This window comes from Myripristis murdjan, chromosome 11 (assembly GCF_902150065.1).
Source record: "Myripristis murdjan chromosome 11, fMyrMur1.1, whole genome shotgun sequence".
Taxonomy (NCBI): domain Eukaryota; kingdom Metazoa; phylum Chordata; class Actinopteri; order Holocentriformes; family Holocentridae; genus Myripristis; species Myripristis murdjan.
The window spans coordinates 5,290,684-5,309,375 of record NC_043990.1 but is presented as its reverse complement, the minus strand read 5'-3'; the positions used below and the strand labels follow the sequence as shown (position 1 = coordinate 5,309,375).

General features: G+C 40.6%; 1 protein-coding gene across 1 annotated transcript; it reads right to left on the bottom strand.

The window, feature by feature from the left end:
- Nucleotides 1-206: 206 nt before the first annotated feature.
- LOC115368304 (cell division control protein 42 homolog) lies at nt 207-17,943 on the bottom strand. Its single transcript, XM_030064367.1, has 6 exons — nt 17,876-17,943; nt 13,832-13,936; nt 5,100-5,172; nt 4,032-4,141; nt 3,040-3,237; nt 207-2,240 (listed from the first exon to the last, which is right to left on the bottom strand). Exons 2-6 carry the CDS (start codon nt 13,934-13,936, stop codon nt 2,151-2,153), a joined length of 576 nt encoding a protein of 191 aa, XP_029920227.1. The 5' UTR covers nt 17,876-17,943; the 3' UTR covers nt 207-2,150.
- Between the last annotated feature and the right edge of the window lie 749 nt (nt 17,944-18,692).

The window sequence follows — 18,692 nt, the reverse complement described above, 5'->3', positions numbered from 1 at the left end:
AATTTTGCCAATGAAACAAGCAAATTTTCACTTGTTTCAAATGAATGTTGTCTAAAAACAATTTACCTCTATGGTGATCATGTCTTATTTTAAGTGTAATGAGATATTTTGACTAGAAATAAGACATTTTTGACTTGAAATAAGACAAATATTCTTGGTAAGATTTTGAGTTTTTGCAGTGTTGATTTGTTTTTTGTTTTTTTTTAAATTTATTTTAAAGATTATACTGCACATTATTTTTGAAAATGTCTTCTCATGAGACTAAAAATAATATTCACTTATTCCTTAAGAGGATACTCCAACATTTTGGGCAAACTGCTGGGGTAAATGTAAAACGTACAGATGTGAAAATGGCGTCTCAGTCTGAGGAAGTCGGAAAAGGCTGTTGGAGTTTTCCTTTAGGAGTTGACATTTTAGAAGATGCTTTATTTTCACCCACTAACAGCGACATGTAAAGCACCTTGACTGGATTTCTGCACATGTGCATGTGGACATAACCAACCCGTTCAAATGGATATGTACAGTATGCGTGTGTGTGTCTTTAATGTGTGTGCAGACCGCGTGGCAGAAGCAGGTTTTTCATTTCTTTTCTTTTTTTTTTTTTCCAGTCAGTAAAGCACTAGTGAAAACCTAATTTGCGATGCGAGTCTCTTCCTCCTGCTGTGGATGAAGTTTGGTTACAGTCACTGTCGGGTTTCCCGCAGCAACAACACTCTCAAAATCCAGGAGCCCGCCGCCGCCGCAGGGAGCGTTACTCACCGACGGACTAACCAGCTAACTGGGTCACGTCTCGAGGTCTTCCTCTTTCAGTAAACACAGCATCGCTTCTGACTGAGGGATTCTGGGGGATTTTTGTGCTTCCCCTGCTCGCGGTCTCATTATTCCCTCTGTTGTTTTAATCACATGACGAGCAACATGAAGGTTGCACTGGTTCCTCTGTCTTTGGTCTTTTTCAACAATGCAACCTGCAGTGGAGCCATAATTTTTTTTGTTTTGTTTTGTTTTGGCCAAAACAGGAATAGAAAAAAACAGAAGAGACACTGATGTTCCTCCACCTCCTCCATTTCCAAAACATCATTTTCATGATTGGATTTTATGTTTTTTTTTTTTTTTTTTTTTTTTTGGAAAGAGACAGAGATCATATACAGTTTGATTTCCTTGATTTTGGTGTTCAGTGTTAATGCCGATGGTCATCTTGTTCCTACAATTAATTCATATCACCGTGGAGATGGAGATTGTTCTGCACTGAGACAAATAAAACAATATATGAAATAGCAGAAAAGATAGTTTTATGTATACTGAGACAGTATAACAATTTTGTTTTGTATTTTCCAAACCTGGAAATCCCCAAAACCTTTTCTCTGTGCCTTCCCAAACTTTCCAGACCTGTGTGGAAACCCCAGATATTAAGCAAAACACATACTAGCAGCCTAATACAGATGTGACACTGGCTTTGTGGATTGTTGGATTCAGAAAGTACACGACGTGAAGGATTTCATACAACAGTCAGTTAATTTTTCTTGTCTTTTATTTATTTATTTATTTATTTTCAGGAATGGCATTTATGTGTTATTGCAAATGAACACTAAAAAGTATTAAATCATGTGAAGTGGCAGCGACATGATCTACAACCGCACATCTGGTTTGACAGTTTTCTCACCCAAATACTTTTTTTCAAAGACCGTGCAACTCCAAAGCTTTTCGTTTCCAGACTGTCCGCGTGGGACCTGCTGAATTTTGAGGCGTTTGCCAGGCCAGGAGTGTTTTGCTGTAACCTTCGACTTCATCCACAGTTTGTATCTTTAAGGCGTTTGAGGCTCAGACCTGCCTCCTCTCATTATGAAACCTCTGTTTCCCGGCTCAGCGAGGAGTGTTGTTCAAACTTGTTAGATGTGTTAGAGCGACACGTATCTATGATGAAAATATAGCCTGCCGAGAGACCGTCCAGCCCAACACCGCACCTCTTTTTAGTCGCTACCGCTGAAGGCACTGTTAAAACGAGTGTCTACCACGTCCACGTCCGTCCCCTCCCCTCCTCCCTCCCCCCTCCTCCCCTCTGTACTCCCCTCCCGCTCCTCCCGTCTCCAGTCGTCCGGTCCCACGTCCACTCGTCGTCGTCCTCGATCGTCCTCCTCCCTCTTCCTCGGCGTCTATAGCAGGACGCAGCGCTTCTTGGGTTTGGTCTCCGGAGGCTCCAGGGCCGCCAGGATGGCCTCGTCAAACACGTTCTTCAGACCCCGCTGAGAGAGGGAGAGAGAGAAAGAGAAAGAAAGAGAAGGAGAAAGAGAAAGATCAGTGTCGCAAAATTAAATACGACTGAAGTGCGTTTTCATCAGCAGTGTTGGAAGCCACTGAATAAAAAAAGAACATGTAAAGAGTCCCAGGGTTCATGAATTATCTGAAAAAGTACATTTGAAAACACAATTTCCAGGCCATGGAAAAGTTATGGAGCCAGGTTATAATTTTATACAAGTTTTGGAGAAGTCAACACTGCAAAAACGCAAAATCTTACCAAGATTATTTGTCTAATTTCAAGTCAAAAATGTCTTATTTTAAGTCAAAATATCTCATTATACTTAAAATAAGACATGATCACCTCAGAAGTAACTTGTTTTTAGACAATTGTCTCTTGTTTCAAGTGAAAATTCACTTGAAACAAGTGAAAATTTGCTTGTTTCATTGGCAAAATTTGCCAGTGGAAAAAGTGAAAATTCACTTGAAATAAGTGAAAATTAGCGAGAAACAAGAAACAAATTATAAATTAAAGTGTAGTTCCCTCTTCACTGAAGCTTCCCTCATTTGCAATAATGTCGAGATACAAGAAAGACACAAAATTAAATGATTCAGAAGAGAAGGTGAGGTGGTTTGACATCATAGTCGAAGCCAAGGTCATTTGTGTTGTTTCAACTCGAAGCCTGTAAGTGTACAATTTCCTTTCAGAGAAATGAGTGAGGTTTATCTCATCTGATCTTACCTTCACACACACACACACACACACACACACACACGCACACACACACAGTGTCGCTCTGCGCTCACCTGTGTGAGAGCTGAACACTCCACGTATTTGACGGCCCGCAGGTCCCGGGCCAGCTTGTCTCCGCTCTCGGGGTTGAGGGGCCGCTGCTTGTTCTTGGCCAGTTTCTCCACAGTGTTGCTGTCGTCTCTCAGGTCGACCTGCGTCCCGACCAGCAGGAAGGGGGTGTGGGGACAGTGGTGCGAAATCTCCGGCACCCACTGAGCAGAGAGGGAGATAACACTGTTCAAATCCAGACTCAAAACACACCTGTTCAAGATAGCCTATTCTCTTTAACTGTAACTACTTTGTTCCATTTCTCCATTTCTTTTCTGTTTACCGTGTATAGCTTTTATCTGTTGTTTTATTGTACTTGTTTTATCACTGTAAAGTGTCCTTGAGTGTCGAGAAAGGCGATTATGAATAAAATGTATTATTATTATTATTATTATTAAAATTTTACGTCTAATCGCTGTGGTGTTTCTGTCTTCTGTCTTCTTTGTCTGTTCAGCCATGGTGGCTCTCACTGCTCAGTCTAACTGCCCAGTTGTTTTTCCTTCTGTTTACTACAAATAAAACACTTTCTGTGCACCAGAGGATTTTTCCAGAACAACAAATAGCAACAGACACTTTTGTCAACCGGCTATAGGCTGGAAACGGGGGTGTCACATCAAACGGAGGTACAGAGTAGCAATACAGATATTTATTAATATGAAAACAATATTCAGCAGTTTGATTTGTTGATGTTATGGGTTTCTTTATGAGCGTTATTGATCCACAAAGAGAAATTTTGTCAGTGCAACAGCAGCAAAAAACAGGAGGAAAAATCATGAAATATAAAAGATCAAGCCTTCATGATACAAAAGAGTTACTACTGACTAATAGGGATTATTGATAGCTATATCTGTGATAGCTATGGGTGACATCATGGTCACTGGTGACTGGACAGTAACGACAGGTAAAGGAAGAACATACGTGTACCAAACTATCCTGAGCAAAGACAAAGTCAGCGTACCTTTTCCCGGACGTTTTCGAAGGACGAAGGCGATACAACGGAGAAACAGACGAGGAAGACGTCGGTCTGAGGGTAGCTGAGGGGTCGCAGTCTGTCGTAATCCTCCTGACCTGCAGGGGGAGACACACAGCAACATTAACAAAGGAAAATGCTTCTATGGTATGATGTGAGGTCACCTCCACTTTTAATCTTAATGCAGGTTTTATCCTTTAAGGTTCACTGAGCACATCCTCAGCACAGCTCAGGGCAGCGCGAGAGCCCAGAGGGGTTTCTGCTCTTTGCTCAAGGGCTCCCCAGCAGTTCAGGGAGTGAAAAGGTTTAACCATTTGTGTATCAACCCAGATTTTCTCAGACCCAGGGATTCAAAAGCTGTACACACTACATGTTGTTTTTGGCACCGGGTACTTTTCTGAATTTCGTTTTCCGCTGCCTCGTCATGACGGCCCCACTGAACACAATCAGTTCACATCATCTCTCGTTCGCTCTTCTCCGCCCATCACTTGTGGGCGTGTTGACGAGTTTTTTCCTCCCTTCTCTACCACCCCCTCACATGACTGTTTGAATTTCAAAAAAATCTACAAGACCAACTCGAAATGGCTGCTTCACATCAACAATATTAGTGCAACTAAGAAATCTGCCGATTGATATTGTTCATGTGAAGCGGCCACTTCGAGTTGTGTTGTTGATTTTTGGAATACGAGTCCGTATAGGCAAGGTCACACATTTTAGGGGACATAAACCAAAGAAAAACAGATTTTTGAGTGGAGGGGAACTTTAAAAGGCAAATATTTCATTCATTTTCACATTAGATTGAAGTCAGGATCGATCTGGAGTCCCTTATTTCGGCATAAAATGTTCTTATGCTTTTGTGTTTCTTCTGTTTCATCAGGCAGGTGGATCCTTTTGGAGGGACGACTAAAAGCAGCTTCACCTGCTTTTGAATGTAAACAAATAATAACTTCTACTGGTGCTTTTAATCCTATTAACTCTGTGTGTTTACATATTAACCTTCAACTCTTCAGACTTTATAAGAAGTGAGGGGGGAACCTGACAAACTTGTGTGTTTACCTGCAGTGTCAAACAGTCCCAGAGTGTAGGGCTCTCCACCGATCATCACCGTCACCGCATAGTTATCAAACACCTGAAGAGACGGAGCGGGGAGGACAGAGGGATTATGGGAGGAGAGGGTCACACACACACACACACACAGGAAAAGAGAGAGAGAGAGGAAGTGGTGGAAAAAAAGGAAGTAAAAATTAGATTAAGCCATACAGCCTGACAAGTTATTCTAAACAAAACAGGAAGGGTATGTTTCTTCATCTGCATGTCCTGGAGACAGACTTTGTGTGTGTGTGTGTGTGTGTGTGTGTGTCTCCAGCAGATGAGCGTAACAGGTTTCACCTCATTCCAGCCCCGCTATTAGTTTTTCCACGAAAGGGTTGTTTTTTTTGTCTCTTTGCTGTCCCCATGAGCGAATCAGAGGGAGCAGACAGGAGAGGAACACCGAGGCAGAGAAACCAAAAACATGAGGGTCACGTTACGTCGTGTTTCTCTGGCAGGAAGCGCCGGACGTCTCAAAACTTCCTCCTAAACCGACTCTAAATCCGACATCCTTCCAAAAAAAAAGTGTGAATTTCCTCCGGTCTAATCTGGGCAGCCCGGCCATGAATGTTAATCATTATCTGAGAGTTATTTTAGACTCTGGGGTTATCGGCTGTCTTCGACTCAGGAACGTGGCGAAAATTAGGCCCTTGTTGTATTTTCTGAAGTCATCGGATGTGCTCGAGAAGGCTGTCCATGTCTTTATTTTGGCTGGACTAGATTACTGTAATTCTCTTCGCTCAGACCTCAATTAGAAATCCATCTCCTGCCTGCAGCTGGTGCCAAATACAGCTGCCGGGCTTTTAGCCACTGAGAGACACGAGCACGTTCACCCGGCCTCGTCCGCCTTCACACTGACGACCCGCAGGTTTGAACAGCTGACTTTATGAGGTCTTACTGATCGCTTTTAAAGTCCTTCAAGGTCTTACTCCCTAGTTATAGTTCAGACCTTCTCTCCTCCGAGTGACAAAATGGCTTTTCCTGAGAGTACAGAGAGTATTTTCTTCCTTGGCTCACAAGCCCGAGTTTTTAATTTTTTTTTTTTTCACCTTTTGCAAATGTTCCCAATGGTGCTTATGTTATTAAATTGTGCGAACATGCATGAGTTTAGCTCTTGCAACTCTTTAATGTTGCTACTGCTATTGTTTTGAAATCTCTCACCTTGTTCAGTTCTTTGTGCTTATTGGTTGGAACATGCTCTTTAAATAAAATGTATTATCACTATTATTAAGTGTGGAAGTGCCTGCCTGAGAATCGAAGGCTAGAGCTTTTAAGTTGCTTCTTAAAACCTGCTTTTATGTAAAGACATTCTCTTAACTTTTACTTTATGACTTACATATTTATTATCTTAATTATTTTATATTGTTTTATTGTGCTTATCGTTCTCTTGCCTCTGTTTTATGACACTTTTATGACATGTTGCTCCTTCTGCTTCCACATTTCGTCCTTTGTGCTGTGTGACTTTTAAATTGTTTTTATCTTGCCTTGTCCACTGTATTAAGTGCTGTATAAATAAAGGTTATTTATGACTATTTTACCAGCCAGCTGGGTGATCAGATCAGCACAGGACCTCCATAGAAGTGCTGATGGTCAACAAATATTATATATATGGAACCTTCAGACCCTGTTTTCTTGGCCCGTCTGTATCGTAGCTGCTCTCAGTGCTGGGTGTTCGGACTGAGGCTGATCTGCTGCTGCTCTCCCTGCGAGTGGCTCTGGACGAGGCCGAGCTGTGAATGTAACTGTGATGTTGTGTCGTCCTGCAGGGAGCAGACAGATTCCTGACAGCATTCCTGAGCCTCCCCCGGCGTCACTCTGACCCCCCGAGTCCCTCTGCAGGTATGGAGGGTATTTCTTTTTTCTGTTCTGCTTTTCCCCACAAGGGCAAACAAAACCACGATGAGTCACTGCAAGAAACTCCCTGCTGCGTTACATCACAGCATTTAGTCGGTGCTAGCTAGCCCGCAGCTCCTGTCCTTGCAGCAGGTTCGCACAGGGATTAGGTGTCCTTACTGTACTGGGCGTGTTATTGAACAGATGGGGATGAAACACAAACAGCTGGGCTTCACATGCAGTTAAAATGCAGCCTAAACTGGCCTAACATGAAGTCAAATCTCAGTCTCGGATGTACAGATTAAGTTAAGTTTAGCAGTGCTGCTGGAGTAGATTTATGTGCAATTCAGCGATTTAAATTTCTAGGTTTGTTAAAGTTACAAACCTGGACCTTTTCACAGTTATGAATAGCTATTTTATTCATGTGGATTGTGGAATCAGGCAACACAATTAGGGATGTGACAGGATAGGATTTTATTACGCATCCTGATAAAAAGCACTAGTTGATCATGGTGAACGTCATAAATTGGGATGTGATGAGCAGCATTAATAATTTATTATTTATTTTTACATTTTCTTATCTGTTATATCTCCAGAATTACATATTTTCTTGAATTTCTGTTAATTTATTGTTATATTTCCAGAACTACTGATCATGTAACATGTTTGGAAAACAAATTATGAGTTGTATACTGACCGTGTTAATGTATGATGTTACAATGGGGTAGGAAATAATAAGCTTTAACTTCCTCCTACTCCTTTTTTTGAACTTGTAGACAAACTTTTTTTTTTTTTTCAGCCTATGGCTTTGATGATTGAGTTTGTGCGTAATGTATGATCTACATTTTCCAAAAAATAAGTAAATAAATAAATAAATAAATAAAGATAATCATGAATATCATCACATCAGTGACCTGAAAAAGCTGTCTAGCTCACTAACGCACAGTCCTGCAGAGTTGTAGTGCTGGCAGGTCTGAATCTTGGGTTGTTGTTTTCTTTAATTCTCTAAAAAAAGATGTTCACTAAAAAATGTGTATCCTACCTGTGACGCAGCAAAAACAAGCTTCCTGACAAAATGTAACATAAAACGATTCCAGTATTTTTAATGCCATTTTTAGCCAGTTTTATGCATATTTTGATGATCAGGATAATATCGTAAATGATCAGGATAATATCGTAAATTGAAATTATTTTAATAATCATAACCATGACATGCTCATATTGTCCCATGCCTTAGCACTATACTAAGTGGCAGTATTACCACAGTTAGAGATGCGCTCTTTTGACCAGGTAGGACAAATCTCTATGAATCTATGAATTTAGCATTGTTGATTTAACTCTGACTGAATTACTGGTGGGAACATCAACACACGCTGGATCTCTGAAAACTGGTTATTAGAGAAATCAAGTTACAAAACATTGTAATCCGTATCCTGTCTTAAAGGAGCATTTCACTTTGTTGTGACATAACTCATTTTCAGCAGCCTTACTTCCATGTAAACACACACATGCATTTTTAAATAAATAAAAAAGATCTGAAAGTAACTACGGCGGCTAACGTTACAGTTGACAAGACAATCTGAGATACATGGCATCAGTTTGTTTTGACGTCTTGATGGATATTCACCGTGCAGCCCGGAGGCAGAGTCAAATCACGCTTTAGTGTGTGAGTAAACATTTCCCCCACTGACAGATACCCGCAATTTAAGAGCCAACAGCCGATTTCTTTAGGGCAGAAAAAGATTTCCTTTACTTTTTAATCACCGCAGTTGGTTTATGCCTCAAAACTACTATTTTAGGCGAGGGCCAGGAAATAAGTGGAAGCAGATTTGGACTCTGACGACCAGGAGAAACAACACTGCTGACACTTTTAGGTGTATTTACGCTGAGCTAAGGCTACCGAGAAGTGACCATGTCATACCGACGTGAAATAGCACTTTAAAGCTTTTTACACCCGGCAGTTCTGGTGTGCATGTTCCTCCGGTCTCTCCGGGCTCGGTACCCCTCCCTCTTCCTCTCTGTTTCATCATCCTCGCCCCCTCGGGCTGCTGAACCGTCTCAACACGCCTGCAAAACCTCGACTCCTGTCTGTGTGTTTTCTGAGCTGAACCCGGTGTGTTGCCTGTTTGAATACACTCCGCCTCTTCAACACATCGGCGGCCTGCTGCTGTAGCCTGCAGACACACTGTTTCACCTTCAAGACGCTGCCAAGCACAGACAGACAGACAGACAGACAGACAGACAGACACACTGCAGGAAGAAGGAGCCGCCTTCAGGAAGGGAAACGGCTGCAAGAATTAGAAATGTTCGTCTTCCTCCCTAAATCCCTGCAACAGCATCACCCTTCGTTCGCTGTTTATTTATTTATGCGGGCAGGCTGACAGACGACTCAAACTGCGGCTTCAGATTTGGTTACATAATCTACGACGTCTCATTTTTTGAAGCACTATTTCAAACACGCTTTCATGCATTTTGTCTTAGGAAATGTTTTTTTGATTTTGTTTATTTTAGAGTTGCACAATACAGCCTTTGTCTATTTTTAATCTCTTTGTCTTTTGAGTGTGTTTCCTCGTTTTAGTTTACTTTGAATAGTTGGTGATCAATACCAGCAGCTGAAGAGTTTTTTTACTTCTCCGAGTGCTGAGATTTTATGGTCCTCGATAGAAAGTTACTAGATTATATAATGCACCTTTAACGTTAAGTTTGTTTTCTGAGAACTGAGAAGCGACCAAACACACACACAGTGTAACCCACAGAAAACACACACACACAGGGACCGAGGCGGTAGGCAGTTCAAGTTTAGACATAAACACTGTGTGACACGTTGGGGCATGGCACCGGGGTGAGGTATGAACACACACACACACACACACACATGCACACACACACCTCAGATACCTCATTCACACCCTGAAATTAACAGTGATGTGCACACAAACACACACACTGAAATGCAAACATCCATGCAACACCAACATGCGTCCAAACACACCTGCATTCATTGAAACACACACACACACACACACACACTCACACACACACACACACACACAGAGGTTTGTGATGATAATGTGTGTGGGCGTAGCTCGGACCAGAGAGGCTGCTGGAAACAGACGGATCACGACGCTGTGGTTTCTCTGAATGTCAGCCTGAGCCCAGCAGGTGAACCTCGGTTTTTACACACGACCACGCCTCAAACTCCATCCCGTCTCAAAGGTGAGTTTTTGGCTGCCTTACGATGTTCTGCTTCAGCGCCAACAACATCGTCAACATTCAGAAACCACACGGCTGATAATTGGCTGCGGAAAGCAAACGTCTCCCCAGGGGACTATTTTCCCTGGTGGAAGGAACGCTTCACTGCGACCCAACTCTTCAGCTTCCAGTTACACACATCATTCCTATCACTTCCAGTTTGGGTTAAAATGAACTCACCCTGCTAAAACCTGTCCAAACCATCCAGACTAAAGCATCTATCTTTGATACTCTCAGAATTTAAAAAGGACCCTTCCACTCATTTTGAATGTTTGGCCCATTAATTACAATTTCCCCCCATTTTCCATTGCAACAAACCATTTTGCAAATCATATTTCACAACAATTTAATCAAATTTTTGCTGGAAAAAAAAAAAAAAACCATATAATGTTCTGCTTCAGTGGCTAACAAAATCCTCAACATTCATAAACCACACAGCTGATAATTGGCTGTGGCTCCCCGGGGACTATTTTCCATGGCGGAGGAGGCGTTTCACTCCCTTCCAGTTTCAAAAACTCCTCAAAACACACCAGTGCTGCTGCTTTTAGGAAAACTCATGTGGAGGACTTTATTCTAGGGAGGTGAAGAACTGGTGTGAAGAAAGTCTGAAGTCTCTGAAAGTTCATTTTCATATCGTGGTGGAATAAATGGAAACCAACGGCTGGAGAAAAGGGAGGAAACATGATGTCACAGTTCTAGCCTTTTCTAGCTGCTCGCTTTGGGAAAAGATTAGCAGAGACATGAGGTTTATAAATTTTGTAGATTTTACACTGCAAAAACTCAAAATCTTACCAAGATTATTTGTCTTATTTCAAGTCAAAAATGTCTTATTCCTAGTCAAAATATCTCATTACACTTAAAATAAGACATGATCAGCTCAGAAGTAACTTGTTTTTAGACAATTGTCTCTTGTTTCAAGTGAATTTGCTTGAAACAAGTGAAAATTTGCTTGTTTCATTGGCAAAATTTGTTTCTCGTTTCTAGCTAATTTTCACTTATTTCAAGTGAATTTTCACTTTTTCTACTGGCAAATTTTGCCAATGAAAAGCAAATTTTCACTTGTTTCAAGTGAATTTTCACTTGAAACAAGTGAAAATTGTCTAAAAACAAGTTACTTCTGAGGTGATCATGTCTTATTTTAAGTGTAATGAGATATTTTGACTAGAAATAAGACATTTTTGACTTGAAATAAGACAAATAATCTTGGTAAGATTTTGTGTTTTTGCAGTGTGGACTAAACATGCTGAATCACTGGCATGGTCCTCTAAAGTCTGTTTACCTCTGTCTGCATCTTTGTTTTCAGATCCTGTTAGAAATTTTCAGGTTGTTTTCGAATAAAAAGAGAAACTGTATGTATATTTTAAACATAACAACATCAAATTAATTTTCTGAAGAGGTTACGGCCCCACCTCTATAATTAAAATTACAAAAATTATTATCCTAGATACTGTGTTCACGTTTATCAATTCACCACCTGAGATATGTGTGTATCTCATGTATGTATAATCATCAACATGATATAAAAATGTAAAAAATGTTAATGTTTACAATGTGATCTGAGTGATTTCACTATTTTCAATGACGGAGTGAAATTAAATGTTTCTATAATGATGGCGGAAGAAGAAGAGAGACAGAGAGAGGAAGAAGAGAAAGCTGAGTCATCACTGTTGGTTCTGCAATCCTCTTGCGGACTGAAAGAGACGCAGCGGCTCCAGAGAGAGAGAGAGAGAACTCAAATGAAGAGAGAGAGAGAGAGAGAACTGAAATGAAGAGAGAGAAAGAGAGAGAGGAGAAAAGTCGACGAAATGATGAAACAGGTCAGAATAACAGAAGAACAACAAGAGAGCAATATGGAAAGAGACAGGAAGATGGAGGAAAACAGAAAACAGGAGACAGTGCAGCTCATGGGTTTCCCTGCAGTCAGCGGGGCAGATCTAACGTCCGGCGGCCGGCGGCCTCCGACGGGACGTCCCGGCCCGTCCACAGTCAGCTGTTTTCTGACTGTGGCAAACCAAAAAGACAGAGTCTGCAGGACGGGTGAAGCTGAGCTGACAGGCTGAACCACAGCTGACATGAGACTGCAGACCGTGTGAGTCCAGTTCCCACACACACACACACACACACACACACACACACACACACACACACACACAGTCACACAGTCACACATTGTTCCTTATCGCTACGGAATAAAACAGGAAATCTTGAGAGAAACAAGGGGAACAGCCATCCAGTGTGTTAAAACTGCAGGTGCACAGTCTCTCACACAGTCTCTCTACCTCTCTCTCTCTCTCTCTCTCTCTCTCTCTCTCTCTCTACCTCTCTCTACCTCTCTCTCTCTCTCTCTCTCTCTACCTCTCTCTCTCTCACATACACACACACACACACACAAAACAGACTTTACTGAAACAGTCCTTCCTAATCAGCGTTTTATCATCTATCAATGATCTTTTTCAATTACCTAACTGATCATTGGTGATACTTTATTTGCCCAATGTTACTATTCAACCGAAAATCACCTTAGTCTCAGTTGAGCTTCACAATTGAGTTAATGTAACCAGTCCAGTGTAAACACCCAACTCAATATCAATTAGGGATAAATTTAGGGTTGATACAAAGTTGATTATTAACACTGGACCGTCAAAACAAAATGATACCACATTACTTAGTGCCAAAAATGAAGCCAAAGTCTCATAGGAGGTGATCAAATACCGAAATGATGCTTCAAATGTCTTCCATAGTCTGACCAACAGACTAAAAAACAACAAATTATTAATTTTATAAAGATATGAAGGGGAAAAGGGAAGACAGGGAAGGGAAGTCTTAGAATCTTATTGAAACTGGAATCAACAAATGTTTGGCATTTTTACTTCATGAATATCTAAAACCAATAATCTATTGACAACTAATTGATTAATCTCCTTATTACTAATAATTCCCAACATCAGTTTTTAACCAGCACCAGATGTACCAGATGTTTTGCAGTAATGCTGGCAAACTCCGCAGAAGACGCATCTTTATGTTTGTGTAAAAAATAAAACTTGTACCGTAAAGTGGTTCCTGTTTTGTGCCATGAAGCAACCCAGCGGATTTCAGATCAAATCTGACTGAGCGGCACATCACTGGGTTTGACAACATGAACTATAACCAAGTAATTAAATATTGCTCATGTGCTATAACCAAACAATTTAACTTCATTTACCGTAGATGGCATATTTTGCACATGAGGATGCAATGTGCTCAACAGTAGTTAAGAGAAGAAAGGAATTCACGTTGGTTATAAACATTAAAAAGAAAAAAGAAGACAACAAGGTCCTCTAGATGTGGGATTCCTTATTTCCACATGTATAATTAAATTAATAATTATACTAATGTCAAAAAAAAATCAGTGTGATAATGATAACTGTGGTTAGTGATGTTAACGCAGTGGCTTCACTGTCACTTATGATCTGTTGCCGCTGTAAAGGAAACCTGGCAGGTGGTTTGTTTGTTGTGTCTCATGTTGTTGAAAGCAGCTGCAGGTTCGATCCTGAGGAAACACATGTGGACAGAGCGGGGCGGGTGCGTTCGATTCGTGTCGTGTCACCTGCGGCGGCGGGTGGAGCAGCACTCACCGTGGGGACGTACTCCGAGGGAAACTTGTTGGTGGTGTAGGAGATGAGCAGGCAGGTTTTCCCCACGGCGCCGTCGCCCACCACAACACACTTTATAGTCTGCATCTGAGGACGCAGGAGACACGGGAGGAGGAGGAGGAGGAGATGCTGGGTTAGTTAAAGGATAAGCAAAAAGATTTCCACGTTTTTCACTGATGAAACATGAGAACAGAGCAAAAATAAAAGCAAAAAAAAAAAAATTCCTGAAAGTAATGCTCTAACGCTCTAATCTCTAAACACTCGATTGCTGATTCGCCATGTTTGCAATTCTGCATTTATTGCTGCTGGATTTTATGATATTGTATGATTTTGGATTTCTTTTTTTTTTTTTTGCAAAACAGCTGAATCACACATCCAAAGACACTAATCATGAGCTGGTCAGACACACCGACTTTGAGCCTTTAACATTTACTGCAGGCCTACAGGTATAAAGCCAGCAGGAAAATAAAAAGTGTTTTTTTTTTTTTGCTTCCTGACTAAGCTGAACCTGATACGGGCGATACAGGCTGCAGGTTGGTCATGTTACCACAACACTTGACCAGCAGCGCTCATGTCCAACTCATCTTTACCTTCCAAAAGATTAAACCAAAGTTCTTCAAGACGTTTGACTTTAAGTGTAGATGTGTTTCATATATACATATTCTGATCTATAGATATTTTGCAGATATATTTCATTATACATATAGTTCAAAGGTGAAAAGTCATAGATATTCTATAAATATATTTTATTTTTTATAGGGTATGCTATCTAGATGTTTGTTTGAACTGCTCACATGGCGATCTGTTGCACTCTAACTGGTAGGTCAGCAAACAAAAAAAAAAAATCACGATTTGTAACCGAATCTATTCCTTTTCCCATCCGTACTAAACGCCCAGTTGTCTGGTAATCGAGTTAAAGGTGCTGGCTAACACTGGGACAATGTGACCTATAGTCAAAAAATGAATTTAACTAAACAGGATGCTTGTCAACAGCCTGCAGCCTCCTGCTCGGACGGCCTCGGCCGACTGACCCGGCTGAAACAGTGGTCGCTGTGTAAAGAAATGTTTACGGCGCGCCGGCTGTGGATCCTGTGACCGGCCGGATGCTGAGCAACACACATCAGCCAGGCTAACACTTCATTAAGGGGACAATGGTGAGGGTCTACGGGGGCGCGACTCCCATCACTGGTGCTCTTTGTTTTGAACGCGGCTCGGCGACGGCGGAGCTCAGCTGATGAACTGATGAGCAAGCAAAGACGTGACCTGGCTCTCTGCAGTGACACATCCTCAAGGTATCTCAGGGTGATTCAGACCTGAGGGTGCGGCTGAACGAGGTATCATTATCATCAACATGTGAGATATTAATATCTCATTAGGCAACAATATGGACGATATCAAATTTAGGGTTATGGTCAGCCTAAGACACTGATCGGTCTGTTCTGATCAATAAAATACCGTGTGAAGTGACTAAAGTTGGTATTATTCTGTTTAATTTCCACTGTTGCTACACTCAAAATTTCCAAAAGGTATGAACCCATAGGCATGTCATATATCGCATCGCTATCCAGATATCTGGCATAAATATCGAGGTGTGAAATCTGGTCCATATTGTGCAGCCCGACAGGCACGTTTAGGTGCGGCGTTCAGGTGTCCAGGTCTATTTTATTTCCTATTGCCCCGATGTTATTAATCTGCATTAACAGTCCATATTATTGTTAAATTGTTGCTGAACTGTATCACGATGCTACAGTTTTTTGTTTTTTTTTTTCTGAATGCTTAAACATGACAGTGATTCTTGAAGCTCTGACTCCGAAACCTTTAACACTTGTGGCCGATGCATTTACCAAGCGTGTCAAAATCAATGCACATTCTCTGCTTTACACTCAGTTTTTTCATTTTATAACACACTTTTTGCAAAATTGTAAAACACTGGTCTCTATAATGACTCTGTATTTACTGTTTTGCCAACTGCTGCTCCACATTTACACATGAGAAAACAAATGAGATCACTTAGAAATCAGAGCTAGAGCCACAGGTAAACATTTGGACAACAACTGAGACCAACAGAGAGCAAGACAGGTGAGAACTAGAGGAGGAGGAGGAAGAGGAGGTGAAGAAGTAAGATGAAGTCTTATAGTCAGACCCACAAATAAGGCCAGATTTTTTCCTGTTCTTTTTTTCTAACACAAGTGTTTTTATTTTCAACTGTTTTTCACTCATACTATCAGTGTATAGTTGGCGTTTATGCAAATGATGGTTTGTGTGCAGTATATTGATGGAAAAACACCTCTTTTTAAAGGAATTTGAAGAGTTTTGCGAGAATTTTTTGCTGGTTGGGTGTATAAAAAAAAGAAAATAGCCAATAGTTTCAAAGATAGTGCATAAGTAACCAGAAAAAAACGGTAACATTACTTACACAGTAACTGTTTTGTTTACTACAGCAGTCGTCGTGGTTGTCATTTAACTTTTGCCTTCAATTTAATAGTCCAGTAATTTTAGGCCAAAATTGGGGTCAACCTAGGACAAATTGCAAGAGAAGCAATCTCAACTGATTTTGTATCCTCAGTTTGTCCTGAGTGAGGGAAAAAAAGTCCCAAGAAATCCCATTGGTGGAAAGTTTTGAAAATCACCTATTTATGACCACACATTACCAAAAAACACTGTTTTTAACACACAGGGGAAAGGGGTTCAACATTTATTTTCGGATATCACTATAAAAATTCACAAGTTAATTACACACACAAAAACAAGGGAAAAAAAGTCAATTACAAGTTCTTTGAATTATTCTGTTTACACATGCATATCACACATTATCTGATTTGATATGCGCTAATAAGGAATATAAGGAATAACTACCAGAAGAGACATTTAAACAGTGAATTGCAAGGTTAATATATATATACTAACCTTGAATTAAAAGGTTACTATGTAACAGTGAATTAAAAGGTTACTATATATATAGAAACCTTTTAATTCACTGTTTAAATATCTGTTCTGGCATTTATTCCTTATATTCCATATTAGCACATATCAAATCAGATAATGTGTGATATGCATGTGTAAACAGAATAATTCAAAGAACTTGTAATTGACTTTTTTTCCCTTGTTTTTGTGTGTGTAATTAACTTGTGAATTTTTATAGTGATATCTGAAAGTAAAATTTTGAACCCCTTCCCCCTGTGTGTTAAAAAGGCTGTTTTTTAGTATTATATGGTCATAAATAGGTGATTTTCAAAACTTTCCACCAATGGGATTTCCTGGGACTTTTTTCCCCTCACTCAGGACAAACTGAGGATACAAAACCAGTTGAGTTTGCTTCTCTTGCAATTTGTCCTAGGTTTTTTCATAAAATGACTGGACTATAAATGCACTTCTCTTAAAGTTGTGTCCGGCTAACTCAATCTTTTCCAGCCACTTCCGCATGGCCAACCACAGCAAAAACTCACAGAAAAATGAATTACCTCAAACACAAGCCGGCTCGTCAGTTAGTTAATGAGTCAGTAATTAATAATTCATACGGTCACGTTACAGTTTAGCCACACAGCTGTCAGTGTTAAATAAACAAAGTGCTAAAAAACTAAAGTTATTCCTGCGAGGCTAGCGTCAGTAAGTTAGCCCCGCCGGACCCCCACCCATCACAAAACGGGCCCGTTTCAGAGGAATAAACATGACAACCACACACCATTATCGGATGACACTTTGACTACCGCCTAACACAATGTTTTATCGCCACTGCTCGCATTTTCCAGAAAAATCTTGGCTGACTTTGCGGTGATATTCAGCCTCACAGGCGGGCTAGCCGCGGTTAGCTTGCCGTTAGCGCTGTCAGGAGCCAGCCGGTTTGTTTTGACAGCTGCCGGTTTAGCCAAATTAGCTCTTAATTAGCCACCAGCGGCACGACAACTCTGTTTAAAATGGACAACTAACATCTAAGACTCACTCAGAGGTATAAAACTGTTCCCCCCCCGCTGATATTTCATGATTTATGGCAGAAAAATCACAGCCAGACACCCTGACAGCTCCTACCTTGTCCGTCCGCAGCCGCTGGTGCTGTCGTGGTGCCTTCAAGTGTGCCTCGTAAAACCACCCAATCCCCAGCGCGGAAGTGGTAAATCTGATTTGTGGCGTTCAAGTGCTTTTGGGGCAGAAATAACAACAAAACGGATGGACGCCACAAAGTCAGAAGAGCCTGTCGTGTTTTTTTTTTTTTTTTTTAAACGACTGAGAAAGCAGATAATTATGTTTATTATGTACACAAAATCCCAAACAATAGCATATCATAAGTAGTGAAAATACAGTTTCACCTTATCAGCAGTTGTTAATAAGGATCATAAGGTTTCTGTCACGTGAAAATCTCTGAAAATACAAATTCACGAAAAATATAAAGACTCAAGAACTAATTAGAATCAAATAAAGAGCTGATTAGAATCCAAAGACAAAAACAAAGAATCCCTTGGCGATTATAACATTGCGAAAACAAACAAACAAACAAAAAAACACACAAATTTATCAGTTTTTCATTATTATTATTATTTTTACCCAAAGGTCACATATATTTTATTGACATTTCAGAATATCCAAAGCCATATTTGAGCTGTTGTACCTACGATAAAACTGAACCACTCGATGTAACCAACCATGCAAAGCTTTTATATGTCACTGTTCATTCAACTAGTGTGTTAACATCACTATTTATTGACCAGCTTTCTATATCGAGTGAGACAAACGCCTTTTGTGATTTTGAGGAAATCTGACCAAATTTTGAGGCGAGCATTGGGGCCATTCACCTACGCCCGATTCTAAATTTAAGACTTTCCGGCAGCCCATGAAGGCAGCATGAGCG